Below are 16912 nucleotides of genomic sequence, written 5' to 3'. Positions count from 1 at the left end.
CACTGGACGATCGAGATGCTAAAGGAGCACTCAAGGAAGATAAGTCCATTGCGGAGAAACTAAATGAATTCTTTGCATCAGTCTTCACGGCTGAAGATGTGCGGGAGATTCCTAAACCCGAGTCATTCTTTCTAGGTGACAAATCTGAGGAACTATCCCAGATTGAGGTGTCATTAGAGGTGGTTTTGGAACAAAATTATAAATTAAACAGTAATAAGTCACCATGACCAGATGGTATTCATGCAAGAGATCTAAGGGAACTCAAATGTGAAATTCCAGAACTACTAACTGTGGTATGAAACCTATCAATTAAATCAGCTTCTATAACAGAAGACAAGGATACCTAATGTGATGCCAATTTTTTTAAAAAGACTCCAGAGGAGATCCTGGCAATTACAGGCTGGTAAGCCTAACTTCAGGCAAATAAATTGAAACTATAATAAAGAACAGAATTATCTAATATAGATGAACACCATTTGTTGGGGAAGAGTCAACAGGTTTTCTGTAAAGGGAAATCATGTCTCACCAATCTACTAGAATTCTTTGAGGGAGTCAACAAGCATGTGGACAAGGGGGATCCAGTGGATACAGCGTACTTAGGTTTTCAGAAAGCCTTTGACAAGGTCCCTCACCAAAGGCTCTTAAGCAAAGTAAGCTGTCATGGGATAAAAGGAAAGGTTCTCTTCTGGATCAATAACTGGTTAAAAGATAGGAAACAAAGGATACAAATAAATGGTTAGTGTTCAGAATGGAGAGAGAAATAGTGGTATCCCCCAGGGTTCTGTACTGGGATCACTATTGTTCAACAGTTTCATAAATGATCTGGAAAAGGGGTAAACAGTGAGGTTGCAAAATTTGTAGATGATACAAAACTACTCAAGATAATTAAGTCCAAAGCAGACTGTGCAGAGTTACAAAGGGACCTCACAAAACTGGGTGACTGGGCAACAAATTGGTAGATGAAATTCAAAGTTGATAAATGCAAAGTAATGTACATTGAAAAACATAATCCCAACTATACATATAAAATGATGGGATCTAAATTAGCTGTTACCATAGGCGCTGACTTCTGCTCCCGCCAGTGGGTGCCCACCCCCCACTCTACGTGTTCCCCCAAAGCCCTGCCCTGCCTTTTCCTGCCCCCACTCTGCCTCCGATCCGTCCCATTCCACCCCCTTTCCCAAGTCCCCGCCCCACCTCTTCCCCGCCTCCTCCCTGCTCCTCCGCCTCCCTCCTGGAGCGTTCTGGGCAGCGGGGCGGAAGTGCTGGGAGGAAGGGGGAGGAGCGGGAACACGGTGCGCTCAGGGGAGGAGGCGGGGTAGAGGCGGGGCAGAGGGCGCTTGGCTGCCGGTGGGTGCAGAGCACCCGCTAATTTTTCCCCGTGGGTGCTCCAGCTCCGGAGCACCCAGGGAGTCGGTACCTATGGCTGTTACCACTCAAGAGAGATATCTTGGAGTCACTGTGGATAGTTCTCTGAAAACATCTACTCAATGTGCCACGGCAGTCAAAAAAGCAAACAGAATGCTGGGAATAATTAAGAAAGGGAGAGATGATCAGACAGAAAATATCATGTTGCCTCTATATAAATCCATGGGACGCCCATATCTTTAATACTGCGCGCAGATGTGGTCGCCCCATCTCAAGAAAAAGATCTATTGAAATTGGAAAAGGTTCAGAAAAGGGCAACAAAATTATTAGGGTTATGGAACGGCTTCCATCTGGGGAAAGATTAATAAGACTGGGACTTTTCATCTTGGAAAAGAGATGACTAAGGGGGCATGTGATAGAGGTCTATAAAATCATGACTGGTGTGGAGAAAATAAATAAGGGAGTGTTATTTACTCCTTCTCATAACACAAGAACTAGGGGTCACCAGATGAAATTAATAGGCAGCAGATTGAAAACAAACAAAAGGCAGTATTTCTTCACACATCACACAGTTACCCTGTAGCAGTTTGCCACAGGATGTTGTGAAGGCCAAGACTGTAACAGGGTTCAAAAAAGAACGAGGTGAGTTCATGGAGGATAGGTCCATCAATGGCTATTAGCCAGGCTGGACCGGGATGCAAAACCATGATCTGAAGTGTCCCAACCCTCTGTTTGCCAGAAGCTGGGAATGGGTGACAGAGGATGGATCACTTGATGATTCCCTGTTCTGTTCATTCCCTCTGGGGCACCTGGCACTGGCCACTGTTGGAAGACAGGACACTGGGGTAGATGGACCATTTGTCCAATGCAGTCTGGCCGTTCTTAAATTCTTATTTACTAGCTACATATTATTTACAAGGCCACTTGTGAATTCACACTTTGTCCATTGTTAACCTCTGTTTCCTTATTTCTATTTTCTTTCCTTGTTCATCCAAGGCCTCCAGTTAGGAGGAAATTAGCTAGATGAAAGGACACAGGAGTGGAAAGGTGATCCAGAAAGGAGAGGGGGAAGGGAAGTAGGGCCGGGGAGAAGAAGCGGAGTTCAAGGAAGGCAGGTGGAGTGAGGCTGAGGTGAAGTGACTGGGAGGGACAGGCTGGAGTGGGTTGGTGCAAGAGACTACCAGTCTGATGATATCACTAGTGTCCGAGGGTGCCTGGTTCAAGACCTGCTAAGGCTCTTGATATGTCTGCACCTGCCAGGTTTAGTTTCTCTGGCTTCCAAGGGTTGGCTCCTCCCTGAAATTTTAATTCTCCAGCCTTCATCACTTGGGAGGGAAGAGTAAGGGGGACGCACTGCAAAGGACACTCTTGCATGGTTCTGGCTCCAGGGGGTGCTGCGAGAAGGGATGACCCAGCTGGGTCCCATCTTTCCTCCTACCCCTGCAATGCTGCAGGAGTCGGACCTGCTGAGGCGGCTTCTGGGTCTACTCCTAATAATTTGAGAGTTCCTGAAACCACAGGCGCCGGCTGCCTCCTTGTGCAGGGGGTGCTCAATCCCCGCTCCGCCCCAGGCCCAGCCCCTACTCTACCCTTTCCCTCAATCCCCCACCCTCTGCCTCTTCCTGCTCCGCTTCTTGCCACCCAGTTCCGCCTCTTCCCCCAGCGCGTCCCATCCCTGCTCCTTCCCCTCCCTCCAGCAGAACAGCTGATCGCAGTGGGTGGGAGGCGCTGGGATGGGGGGAAGGAGCTGATCGGTGGGGCCGCCGGTGGGTGCTAAGCACCCACTAATGTTTTTGGAGCACCCGACAGAGTCGGTGCCTATGTCTGAAACCACCATGGCACAAAAGGGTGACAATGACCCAAAACAAAGGTCATAAAGTATTTCATGGGAAGCTTTAAATGCAGGATTTGTCCTGTACTGTAGATAATTCTTTCTATTACCTCCGTCTGATCCTTCATTTCTGATGTGAGTAATTTGCAGCAGAAGTGAGGGGAAGCCGATGCTGTGTGGAACAAAGGCAGTTTTGGGACTAAAATGAGTCATGTCCAAAGCCACAGTTTACTGGTTTGGTTTTTCTGAACAGTTTCCTCATGACAGGCTTTACTTTTATTATTATTTATTAGCTGTGTGATCATGGTGCCTAGAGCTTTGGGCATGAGCCAGGGCCCCATTGTGCCAGGCATTGTACAGACAGAGAAAAAAGACAGTCCCTGCCCCAAACACCTGACAATCTATGTGGAAGACAAGAGACAACAGATGGGCACCGACAGGCTGCCGGGGGAGCACAAGGAAACACAGACAATATTAGTCACTACGACAGGCAGCGGTTTCAGCACACCAGCACCCTACCCGTTGTCACGGTTTTTGTGGGCCTCATGGCAAAGGAGGGTTCTGAAGGAGGCTAGTGAGTTAGGTTTGCTGATGTTTACGGGAAATGCTTCCCAAGTGCATGGCACAGCATGGGGGAAAGCACAGAGGTGTTTCAAAACGTAATAAGTGGGTGACAGAGGCTTACTTCATGGTCAGCTGGGGGTGGGATTCAACCTTTTGATACTGAATGAAAGATGATACTTCTCTCCTGCATTTATTTCAGCACCTTCTATACTTACTGCCCATGTAAACCAGTTTCTGGAATGTCTGTGTTTCCCATGGGACTAGAAGGGAAGAGGGGATGTGAGAAATGTGGCACTTTTTGCACCACACTTGTCCCCAGAGAAGAGAAGGAAAGAATGAAGATGGATACAGAATGAGACACAGCAGAATTTGAGTGCCCTGGAAGGAGGGAATAGAAATTGTGGTCCTTTGTGGAAGACAAGGCGACTGATGGAGGTAGAACTAAGGGGGAAGACAGATGAGGGGTGGCCAAGAAACAGAAGAGAATGGGAAAGTGAAAGAGAAATAGAAACACCAGAGACAAAAATAGGAACATAAAAGACCAAATAGAAATTTGTTGGGGGGAGGAGAGGACGGACACGGGCACACCAGAAAATAAGAAAGAAAGGACAAGTGAGGAATGAAAGGATGAGCTCCTGGTAAAGGTACTAGCATGGGACTTGAGAGTTCTGGGTTTAATTCCTTGTGTGACCGTGGCAGGGGTGAAAGTAACTTAAAGGACTTACCGGTACACTGGAGTCCCGAGCAGTGGGCAGGGCCTCAAGCGGAAGAGGCGGAATCGTTAAATCCCCGGGCCCTTTAAATCAAGATTCCCTGAACACGCGGCGGACCGGCTTTGAGAACCACTGATTTAAAGGGTCCGGGGATTTAAATCAAGATTTAAAGGGCCCGGGGCTCCGGCTGTGGTAGCAGCCGCCGGAGCCCCGGGCCCTTTAAATCAGTGGTTCTCAAAGCCAGTCCCCTGCTTGTTCAGGGAAAGCCCCTGGCGCCCGGACTGGTTTGTTTACCTGCCATGTCCGCAGGTTCGGCCAATCGTGGCTCCCACTGGGCGGGGTTTGCTGCTCCAGGCCAATGGGGGCTGCGGGAAGCGACGCGGGCCAAGGGACGTGCTGGCTGCCCTTCCCGCAGCCCCCATTGGCCTGGAGCGGCGAACCGCAGCCAGTGGGAGCCACGATCAGCAGAGCCTGTGGATGTGGCAGGTAAACAAACTGGTCCGGCGCGCCAGAGGCTTTCCCTCAACAAGCGGCGGACCGGCCTTGAGAACCACTGCTTGAAATCACAGCCCAGCTCCGCTGCCAGAGCCCTCGGGTAGTGGCAGAGGCCCAGGTCTCTGCCAGTGATTTAAAGGACCAGAGACTCCCTGCCCCCACCACCGCAACGGAGGCCAGGGCCCTTTAAATTCCCGCCAGAGCCCTGGGGGCTCCCAGCTGCTGCCGGTACCCCAGGGCTTCAGCAGCAGGGCTCTGGCAGCGATTTAAAGGGCCCAGGGCTCCAGCCGCTGTCGGGAGCCCCAGGTCCTTTAAATCACCAACCTGGGGAAGCCAGTACGGTCGATGGTGTACCGGCTCTTGCTGATACGCCGTGCCAGACCATACCGGCTTACTTTCACCTCTGGACCTTGGGCAAATCATTTAATCTGTCTGTGCCTGAGTTCCACACACAAGCTCTTATCACAATTGGAACCTGAACTTGCTTAGGGCTTCTAGGTACAGTGTAATACAACTTAATAGGAAAATCAAATGAGGGATGGAGAGAGTACTACTTAAAAAAGGAAGTTAACAAAATAGAATAGTGAATTCTTTAAAAAAAATAAAAGGAAAGTCACTAAAAAGGGAGGAAAGAGGGATAAAATAACCAGAAAAAAGAAAATGGAAGTCTAAGGAAAGATTGCATGTTGGAGAAATTAATAAAACAACAGGCATGGGTGGATAGAGCAAAACTATAGACAATTAAGGACCATAGACTTTGCTGAAGAGTAGGGTGACCAGATAGCAAGTGTGAAAAATCAGGACAGGGGATGGGGGGCAATAGGTGCCTATCTACAACAAAGCCCCGAATATTGGGACTGTCCCTATAAAATCAGGACATCTGGTCACCCTACTGACAAGGAATGGCCAGTCCACCCTTAGTCCTATGGGGCGAGTGCATAGACAGTGGTTTGGATTAGTGCAGTGTGTATTGGATTTGGGGGATAGGATAGGGATCGCAATATTTTAATTTTTCCAGGGTGAGCGCTGGTAAAATGTCAGAATACTTCAGTACATCAAGATTCAGGATATGATCTGATGGAGGGTAAATGTTTTCATGAAGAACTGACAGAAATGTGTTCTCTATGTTTAAATCCTTCTCTGCAGAGGAGATAAACCACGATGATCCAGTTCAGGGCACCCCTGTGAAGGAAACACATACCAAGATGGAAGAACTGGGGCAGAGACTCGATGAAGTGCAACTGAGTACACAGTACTGGCTGCCCAAACTACAAGACAAATTGGGGATTACCTCCGCACATGCTTTGAAACACCTAAGATATGAAGACTACTTAAAGCTGGAGTGTGAAGTAGAGCACCCATGGGAAAAGCAGGCTCTCCGAACCCTACTTAACATAGCAGAGAGCAAGACAACAATGAAGCAGCTGCAGGGGGAGCGCTTGGAGATGCTAAAGAAGAAGCAGGAGCAGGCTACATTGGCACTTCAGGGATTGAAAGAAATGCAGGAGAAAGGCAGAAGCCGCCATGAGGAAGCTGTAAGAAAGAAAGAGGAGGAGCTGCAGGGAGTTATGGACATAGCACCACAGTACTGGGCACCACCTGAGAAGTGTTTGAAGGAAGTGATAGAGAATGTGCACAAACAATTAGACCTCCTGGAGGAGACGGTGTCCCAGAGCGAGAATTTCCCTGATAAGGACCTTTTGAGATGGGCATCAGGAGGGCTGGCCCTGCAGGGCATTTACAAAACCAACAAGCTTGCAGAGATGGTGGAGAAGCGAGAGCAGCTCATAGACATCCCAGAAGGGTTCAAGCTCTTTGGTCCAGAGCAAGGGCCATTGTTTGAGAAGAAGGAGTTTTCATCTGCCGAAGCAGAGTCCTCGTTCACCAGGACCATGGAAAAGCTGGGTTTCAGCATTAGCGTCACAGCCAAGGGTGGATTTTGGGGGTTTAGTGCTGAAACCAGCACAGATTACAGCAGCTCTTCAGGGTCTGAACAAACCCACAGATCCCGCTCAGAACACACCTACATTTGCACCACCAAGTACAACTACATCCCACTGGCCTCAGGCTACTTCCCCAAGGCTCAGCTTCGACTTTCCAGGGCAGCACTGCAAGAGTTAAAAGAGATCGAGCAGCTTTTGAGTCACACCCCAGAGCCGGACAAGCTCAACATGCTGAAGAGCAGGGGCGGGAGATTCTTCAACCGATTCGGGTCTCACGTAAACCAGGGTCCGCTTCACTTGGGTGGGATATTCTGGTGGAAAGCGTCTTCTGAGGGATTCCGGGCAGAGCAGCTGGACGAGGTGAAGAAACGAACATCTGATGCGCTCAGCTCTTATGTTGGGGGCAGCTATAGTGGCTTCGGTTGGGGCGTTGCAGCTGGTGTTACCGCATCAAAATCAGGTTCTGAAGCCTCATTTCAGGGCACAGATAGAAAACAAATCCAAACAGAGATTCAGATGTTTGTGACTAAGACAGGAGGCCCACCTGGAGTGGATTCACTCACAGCATGGAAATCTGGACTATTGGCCAGTAACAAAACCTGGAGTGTCATTGACCGAGGCTTTCAGCTAATTCCTGTGTGGGAGATAGTCCTGTCCAGTCACAGACAAGATTTTAGTGATGTTCATCAAGTCAGCAGCAGCCTCAGAGATGCCTATGAAGTCCTAACTAACCAAAGGGTCGGTACTTTGTTTGGAGAGGGATTAGTCAGTGCAGTGGATGAGGCCAGATCATTCTTAGAGGAAATGAAGACCTGGGAAGTCACTGGGGATGAAGAGCAGCTAGTGACACTGAACAATTTCAAACAAAAGCTGACTGCAAAAACTAAGAACTACAGTACATGGATTAACATTTGCCTGTCGGATAAGGTGCTTCAAGATTTCCTGGAAAATACAGTTTCACTGTGCAAAGATTCGCCTGCACAAAATACTGAATACATCAAATCTCTACTGCGCTGCCTTCTGGACCCTCATGTCTATTCAGTTAAGAATTTCCCCAAATCTTCCTCCATTATGCAGTGGATCTTTCATGAAGAAAAAAAGCAGCAAAAAAATACCTCTCTCTCTGAATTTGCTGATTTTACTCAAGTCCTACAGGAAATGAAGAATTACATACAGGAAGTTACTTATGACCATATGTCCTCTGCAGAAGCAGTGCAAGTAGCAAAGGTAAAGGCCACCTTAAATGTGAGCTTAGCTTTGTCTTCCTTTCTGCAGGCTCTAAGGGAGAGAGAGCACACAGATATTGAGCTGTTATTGCTCTCCATTGCAGCCAGCGCAGGATACCGGGTGGACAGTCACACTTTTCAGTATCTCCTCGGGTGCCCAGAAATTAACTTCATATTGCAGGAAATGCAAACAGCACAGGAGGAATATTTGACGCTTAGGGCTCTGGATGTTTCCAGAGCTCAGGCTTTCCTGCTGTTGGTGGGTCTGACTGTAACATTTGAATGTAAAGACACGTCTCCAGAGGAAAAGAACAGACGTTTAGCTTTTATGAAACATCAAATGGGAAACTCATTGTCTACTGAAATGTCAAATGTCCTTAAAAAGCACAGTGCATGCAGTGATTGGGACATACTGGAAACAGACCTGAATTGCCTCAAAAATGGGGACTTTGAAGCCACAAATGATGAGTTGAAGAAACAGGGTATAATAAAAGAATTAGAAGGCATCTGCCGAGGAACAAAACCTTCAAATCAACCAAAATCAAAACCTGAAGTGAAATCTAGCAATGTTAAAATGTATGAAGCTATTGAAAACCAAGAGTTTCTCAATTTACTGAAGAGACTTGGACTTGAAAGTTGCTATCCAAAGAAAATGGGGACAGCAGACTTCCATGTCATTTACAAGACCTCTTTACATGACAGCCAGCCCAGCACCGAATGTGAGCTGCCATTTTACTTTTTGCAAAAGCTGTTGATGGTGGACTATCGGGTAAGATACCTCGTTTACAAAGATGACATAAAATCTAAACAAGGAACAACAAATACACTGACCACCCTAGAAAATGAGAGTGGATCCTCAGATACATTTGATGACTTTTTTAATGATATCAGTCATGGAACCAATGAATCTGTTACAGATCAGGCACACATACACCCAATGGACATCCAGATGGCAATTTTTCATTGTGCAGATGATTTCATGAGACAATATCTTTCAACAAAGCTCGCTTTCTGCCAGTTTGCACTCCCACTTCTGGTGCCAAATCCTTGTACTTCACAAATAGAATTCCCTCTTTGGTCCCTTAGCCAAGTGACAAAGAGCTGGAAGGGTGCTGAGAAAACAGGAACGGAGACTAGGTTTAAAAATTATAAAAAATTGATTTATCAGGCAGCTATGCCCATGGTGTCCTTCATACGGATTGGTCATTCTTCTTCTTCTTCAAAGTCCCAGATCCTGAATGCTCTGCTGAGTAATCACAAACATGACATCTTTTTCCACCGTCATTGTAAAGGCAGCAGCAAAGATTGTCTCCTGATGAATGGGGTTGTGGAAATCTTCTGGTATTGTCCAGGTGGGAGAGACGATGACAGATTCGACAACTGCGTCGCATTCACTAATCTGCATGGAGATGCAAGGCAGCATGAACAACAGGTCAAATTTTTACAGGAAATTTCTTCTGTTAATGTGGTTCTCATATCAGATGTTGATCAAAATGATAAGAGAGGCATGAAAATTATACATGACCTCTGGAAATCTCAAAAACCTTTGATCTGTCTTTTTGCTGAAAAAGAGAACATTGTTGCTGGCAAATCCAGACAGAACATAAAAATAGCCATCAAAAACAGAAATGAAGCAGAGTTAATAGATGAACTGATGACAGCAATCAAGGATTTACTAGCAGGTTCAAACATAACTTGCAGTCTTGAGAACAGTACAAATATTGCTCGCCAGCAAGGTTTTGTCATTGATGAAGATGAAGAAGAGTGCACGAAAGCCAAGACAAAGGCACGGGTTCTGATGACGCTCTTGAACAAGACTAATTTATATGAGATAAAGTCAAAACTGTTGCCTCTGCAAGGAGAATTGTGGCACAAGTGGTGTCAAAAGGACAAGGAACTTACCCGCTTGCAGGAGAAAAGAAACAGAAGCATTGAGCAGCACCGGGGCCAAGTTGAGTCAGACAAGCATAAAATACGAAGCAATCAGTTAAAAAGAGCATTCCCTCTCAATGATCTAATGAAGTCAGTGCTTGAATTTCTCCAATCACATCCAGAAGCCACCAAAAAATATTTCCTGAAGTGGATGAAAGTATTTATGGATGACTTGTCCTCTGACTGCCTTGCAGAACTTCACCAAGAATACCACAGATTGTGGTCTCAAATCCTGGAACTAAAGAAAAAAGGAGAAAATGATTACTTGAAAAATGCTTTGCTAAATAAATTAGAAACACTCTCAAATACGATAATTGATTCTACAATTGGCCTTGAACACATTTTGAGAGAGGTAGCTCAGATTTATGAGGCTCTGGATTCAATGAAACAACAGGATGAATGTTTTCTTGCACTACCTCAAATTGCAGCTGACCTGATGGTTTCAGGTTATCCCATTGAGCTGATGGACGGTGATGCGTCATATGTGCCATTAAAATGGGTTGGAGCAGTTTTGGACAAATTAATTGAGAAGTTAGGAGACGAAAAAGTGTTTGTTCTTTCAGTGCTTGGCATCCAGAGCACTGGAAAGTCAACATTGCTAAATGCCATGTTTGGTCTTCAGTTTAGTGTCAGTTCAGGGAGATGCACCAGAGGAGCATTCATGCAACTGATTAAAGTGGAGGAGAACCTCAAACAGGATTTGAACTTTAGTTATATACTAGTCATTGATACAGAAGGGCTCCGGGCTATGGAGATGGCTAATAAACAGTCATTTAATCATGATAACGAGCTAGCCACCTTCGTTATTGGTATTGGTAATATGACTGTGATAAATATTTTTGGTGAAAACCCTTCAGAAATGCAAGATGTCCTGCAGATCGCTGTTCAGGCATTTCTGAGAATGAAGCAAGTAAAGCTCTCCCCAAGTTGTTTGTTTGTGCACCAGAATGTTGGAGAAATAACTGCAAAAGAACAGAATATGGAAGGACAAAGACGCTTCCAGGAAAAACTAGATGAAATGACTGTTACAGCAGCTCAGCAAGAGTTCTGCGATGTAACTTGCTTTAGTGACGTTATCCGATTTGATGTGAACACCCACATTCATTACTTTGCTCACCTCTGGGAAGGGAACCCACCAATGGCACCTCCAAACCCCAGCTACAGCCAAAATGTGCAGGAACTAAAAAGCAAGATTCTCTTGGCTGCCAAAAAAGAATCTCAGGGCAGTGTTTTAAGGCTGTCAGGTTTAAAAGTCCGCATTAGTGATCTGTGGAATGCTTTGTTAAATGAAAATTTTATTTTCAGCTTCAAGAATACACTGGAGATTGCAACGTACAAGAAGCTAGAAATAATGTTTAGCCAATGGACCTGGCAGTTGAGAAGTCACGTACTAGATTTGCAAATGAAACTTACGAATCGAATTAGGAATGGAGAAGTGCACTCAGTCACCAAAGGAAACCTTGAAGAGCAAATTCAGGGAAATTATGGTGTCATAATGAAGGGTCTAGAAAAGTATTTCAGTGAAGACAAAGACTCTGAAATGTTGATTCAGTGGAAAGGAAGTATTGAACTGAAACTGAGAGATCTGAAAGAGTCACTCATTGTTGAAACTAAGAGGAAGTCTGAAGAACTTATTGAACTAAAGAGGAACCAAAGCAAACTGGATGAAAAGAAGTCAGAATATGAAAATGAGCTTCTGAAAAGAAGCAAAGAGTTGGCTCTGTCTTTAAAAGGCCAGGAACTAGGTGAAGCAGAACTGAGAGCGAACTTTAACTTGTTGTGGATCGAGTGGGTGACTGAAGTGGCTTCAAATGCTCCACAGGCTGAAGAGTCTGATATTAATGTTGATGTAGAAAATATCCTTCTAGAGCATTTTAAACAGACTAATTTATTAGGAAAAATTAAGAATTTCCCAAAAAAGAATACGTTTTCTGTTGATTTTTCTAAACATATCAGCATGAAGAAAAAAATGTTCCTTTTCAGCCACAGTTTAGATGAATGCGACAAAAGCAACATTCAGCAAGTTACTGATGGCATCATTCAGGCTGTCATAGCAAACATTGACAAGAAAGAGCAGCAGAAAATGGATTACAATCGAAGTTACATTCATGAAATATTGCAGGAAGTAAGGCGAGGTACAGAATCATCTGCACCCAATGACTCAAAATACACATTTAATGATGACTACAAGATAGATTTATCCTTGTATCTGTGTAAAATGGCAGCAGAAAGATTTAAAAACATGCACACAGCATTTAAAAAAGCAAATGATCCAACCATCTATCTGGAAAGTAAAAGAGAAGATTTCTTTAAATGTTTTCAGATTTCCTGTCAAGGAGCCACATCCATCACAACATTTGCTGATTTCTTATGCACCAAGCTTTCTAAAGCTGTCCGCCAGGCAGTCTATGACAAGACTGCCATTAATGTAGCCAGTGAGATGCGGTCTAACCATCCTGCCCTCAATGCCAATAGATTCAAACTAGAAATCTATATTCTGAAATCCCTGGCAGAGGAGGAAAACTTTGAGAAATACAGGCAGTACATTCATTTCCCAAAGGACTTTTTTGAGAACTTTATCAAGAAGTGTGTTGATGATTATTGTTTAGACAAGAAAGATCAAAGATTGAAGGATTTCTTGGATATTTCCCTTGATCATTTCCAGAATCTTGTTCATGCAGCTATTCGTGACTCAACTAAAGTTGTCAAAGACAGAAGTGGCAATGTATCCTTATGGTTAGATGAATTTTGCAGAAGACTGGGAGATGTCTTAGACCTTCCCAGAAGTGATCTGAAAAGCATTGAACATCAGGAGACGACAGATGTAGAATTTCTTAAGGAAGCAATGAGTAAAGCATTGGATCCTGTGCTAGAAAATCTGAAAAAAGACTTTGCTGTCATTGACATGGAGCCATTTCAAAGAAAACCACACAAAATATTAGCTGAACAGCTCTGTGGGTGCTGGGAGCCGTGTCCCTTTTGCAACGCTCTTTGCACAAATACCATATTGAACCATGATGGAGATCACAGTCTTTCTTTCCATCGTCCTCAAGCTACAACTGGCATTCAGTGGCATAAAACAAATCATCTAGTTACTGACATTTGTTCAAGTCTTGTCGCAAGTAATTGCTTATTAGTGCTGGATGAAGACCGTAAAATTCCATACAAGAATTATCGGGATGCAGGACCTTGTTATTCCAAATGGAGCATCACACCTGACACCTCTGTGCAGCCTTACTGGAAATGGTTTGTGTGTCATTTCAGGGCAGAGCTAGAGAGTTGGCACAGTGGGAAATTTGAAGGCAAAGGGGAGATCCCTTCTCAGTGGAAACAAATTACGAAAAAGGATGTCCTCTCTGAGCTGGAAAAGGAGTTCTAAGTTAGTCAGAATGAAAGATTCTAAGCCTGATAGCAAATTCATTGTTCTAATTTGAAAGTGTATGAAACAACTGTATTTTCAAATATTATTCTTGTATTTTGATTTAGGAAGATAATCATCCAAGGTAAACTATATTTAATCTCTCATAGAACTCAGAGAAATATAAGACTATTCATATCAGTGTACAGTAGTGAAGTTGCCTCATTATAACGTCAGAGCCCTGTAGCTTTCCTAACTACAGTGATATAATTCACCTGCCTGTGTGTTAGCGTATAAAGAAAAAAATTCCCTGGTGTGAGCATATTATGAAAGATTAACTCTCTCAGCAAGAAATAGCCAGATGAAGAGCAAAGAAAGGCATTAGTAAATACCATTTTTATAAAAGGTTATGATCTGATGCCAATTTCCCTGTGAGAATTATCTTTGACTTTAACCCAACGAAAGCAGGATATTAAAAAAAAAACCTGGAAGACCTAAAACACAATGGTGGGATGGCATCAGATACCTGTCCATTATGGGCAGCCTACTTCAGAATGTGCCAGATTTGGTTCACGACAGAACATCATAGAGGCGCATAACACATTTGGTGGGCTCCATCATGCCCAGACAGCATGAGAGCTAACTAAAGTGCAGAAGTATTTAATGTACACTGCCATGTTTGATTTTACATGCACAATCTGGGTACAGTTACATTATGGTCAACAGTTTTTTTTTAAATTTATAATATTCTGGTATCATAGAATCATAGAAGATTAGGGTTGGAAGAGACCTCAGGAGGTCATCTAGTCCAATCCCCTGCTCAAAGCCCAACTAAATCATCCCAGCCAAGGCTTTGGCAAGCCAGGCCTTAAAACCTCTAAGGATGGAGATTCCACCACCTCCCTAGGGAACCCATTCCAGTGCTTCACCACCCTCCTAGTGAAATAGTGTTTCCTAATATCCAACCTAGACCTCCCCCACTGCAACTTGAGACCATTGCTCCTTGTTCTGTATATCTGGATAAAGAAGTACTTTGTATGCAAGAACCATTTACTTGAACATTAAATTCCAGTTTTTCATCATTGAAGTATGGGAGTCTTGTTTATCTAAACTTGTAATAGCTGCAGTTAGCAGAAAGTGTGTGTGTCTATTTGTTGACCTATGACCCTGCCACATCTTGTGAGTGACTTTTTGCTTTGCTATAGGCAGAATGACGTTATAGCGGTATAAAATCGATGGGTATATATTGCTTATTGGCTTGGAATGTGCATTGGGGCAAGTAGGTGAACATAACTGACCGGTTTATTAAGCTTGCTATGCTTACAGGCCTGTTGTATTGGTGTGAGGCCTTGTGGCAGTAGTTATGTTAAAGGTGGAATTTTAGATTAAATGAGAACCGCAAAACACAAATTCTGCCCTCTCATTCTGGGAAGTTAAACAAATGATCATGAAAGGGCCAGTACATGGCAGGGAGTTTTGGGGAGCGTTAGCAACCTGGTTGCTGTGCAGTAACTAGGAAGTTGGACTGCATTTATGTATTGGAATTATTACGAGATTATTAAGAAATGAATGAGGTAGCTTATTAATATTAATGATTAAGTTGTAGTTATGAAAACCCAAAAGGCCACATATGGATAATAGGCGGGTATCAATCTTATCTTATTATGGTCACGGAAGGTGGTCAATATAGTTATATATCCAACAAGTCACAAAAGGTGGAATATAAAAGATCCTGTTTATTGCCCTGTTTTGGGTTCTCTTGGACTCTTGAACTTGTATCAGCTGGATCTGTGGCCTTCTGAGGTGCTCCGCTAACTGATTCTTCATCCCTGTAATCCTAACTTTTAGATTGTAAGTATGAAATGTGTTCATTAGCCCTGCAGCTTGGGGTACATGGGTTGCTTATTTCAACAGGCTTGTGCTGTTTAGTAATTTTGTGTAGTACAATTATTTGGTGTCTTTGTAAGGTTATAATTGATACTAGGCAGCTCTACTGCAGATCACATCAATCCCTGAATGAAAGAGAGGAGCTTCTGGGAGAAACTTCTGCATAGCTCATTTTGGGAAAGAACCTGTGTTAATTGTTAAAACATATGCATGATGCTCAATTAAACATTATCAATGTGAAAAAATTATACCGTGTCATCATTTATTAGGGCTACGTAGTCAGTCTATACAACTTCTCAACCACATGCTTACAAGATAGACAGAAAAAACCGGAAATATGAAAAGCTGTGTTTAGCTAGAAAGACTATCACTACATTTCTGTCTCATACGTTTTCTTCATTCTCCATAAAAATTACATCCTTGAAATAAAACAGGTTTCTATCAAACGGACCTTACCAAAATCCTAGACCTCAAACTCACTTTTCCATTTAATTACAAATAAAATATCCAAACTGCTTTTCAGAGCTACTGACCGCTAGATAGTAGGAGGCTCACACTCAGGACCCATCGGATCTCAGTTGCTAGATCCCAAGAGAGCCCCTAACTTGGTCACCCATCGTACCGATTCCCATCAAATCTATCTGAACACCAAGCAAAGGCAGCCGGCTTGCATGGAATGGCCAAATTCTGAGAGATGAGGTGCACCTGCAGCGCGCATTGAAATCAATGGCTGGGAGGCTGCGGTTAATAGGAGTTTGACCCTTGTAAAGTGTAAAGACTCTAATGCACCCTGGCAGTATTTGGCACACATGGCCGTATTTCCAAGGGGGCTCTGGATGCTCAGCTACACCTACGGCCCTGTGCATGACTCACCATATCAGGTGACATATCTCTGGAAAATGCATCCAGTTATTTTCACAACCTTACTGGTAATAGTAGTCCTGGGTCTGTAATGTCCCAAGTCACTACATGTAATTTAAAGGACTACAGGAGAGAAATGCCCCACCTCCTAAAATAGGTGTGCGGCAACTCTCCAAAAAGGGCCATAGTTTTGGAGTTTAATGTTCCCACCATACACACACCCACATCATGTATCATTTGAAAGCTTATTTTATATATGTTCAGATGTAGTTCTCCTGGTCATCACAAACCAAACTATCTATATTTTTAATCACTGAAGCCCCCACTACTATTATTATCTCTTCCTAATAACATGGGCCCCCTATCACAGACAGTATCCTCAGTGTGAGGCTACCATGTCATCACCTGGAAGGAGGGTCCAAACTATGGGATCATTTCCCTCTGCTCCAACGTGATATTCTCCTTCCCCAAAACGTTCATCCTCCTCAACAGCACAGAGGCTGTCAGACCGGGGGTCGGACCACTGTGGTATACCCTGGAAAGTCTCCTCTATGTACAATCATTGGCGGCATGTAATGTAGGCTGGTAAACCTTGCGTGGCCGGGGGTGGGGAGGCAGCAGCAGATTTGGGGCCCCCAGAAAAAGCTCCTCCTGCCACAGCCCTGGGGGTGGAGGAGCTCTCACTCCCTGCCAAGGCTCCAGCTTGTCCGGTCTCGGGGCCGCAGCGGGGGCTG

General features: G+C 44.3%; 1 protein-coding gene across 1 annotated transcript in view; it reads left to right on the top strand.

Moving 5' to 3' along the window:
• Window positions 1–15531, top strand: part of LOC125634802 (interferon-induced very large GTPase 1) — a 41449-nt gene extending 25918 nt beyond the window's left edge. The window contains exon 2 of the mRNA XM_048846039.2: window positions 6118–15531. Coding sequence (XP_048701996.1) covers window positions 6177–13451 — 7275 coding nt within the window. The 5' untranslated portion in view covers window positions 6118–6176 and the 3' untranslated portion in view covers window positions 13452–15531. The remainder of the gene's footprint in view (window positions 1–6117) is intronic.
• The last annotated feature ends 1381 nt before the right edge of the window (window positions 15532–16912 follow it).

Source organism: Caretta caretta, chromosome 3, assembly GCF_965140235.1.
Source record: "Caretta caretta isolate rCarCar2 chromosome 3, rCarCar1.hap1, whole genome shotgun sequence".
Classification (NCBI taxonomy): domain Eukaryota; kingdom Metazoa; phylum Chordata; order Testudines; family Cheloniidae; genus Caretta; species Caretta caretta.
This window is presented reverse-complemented; position numbering and strand designations above follow the sequence as displayed.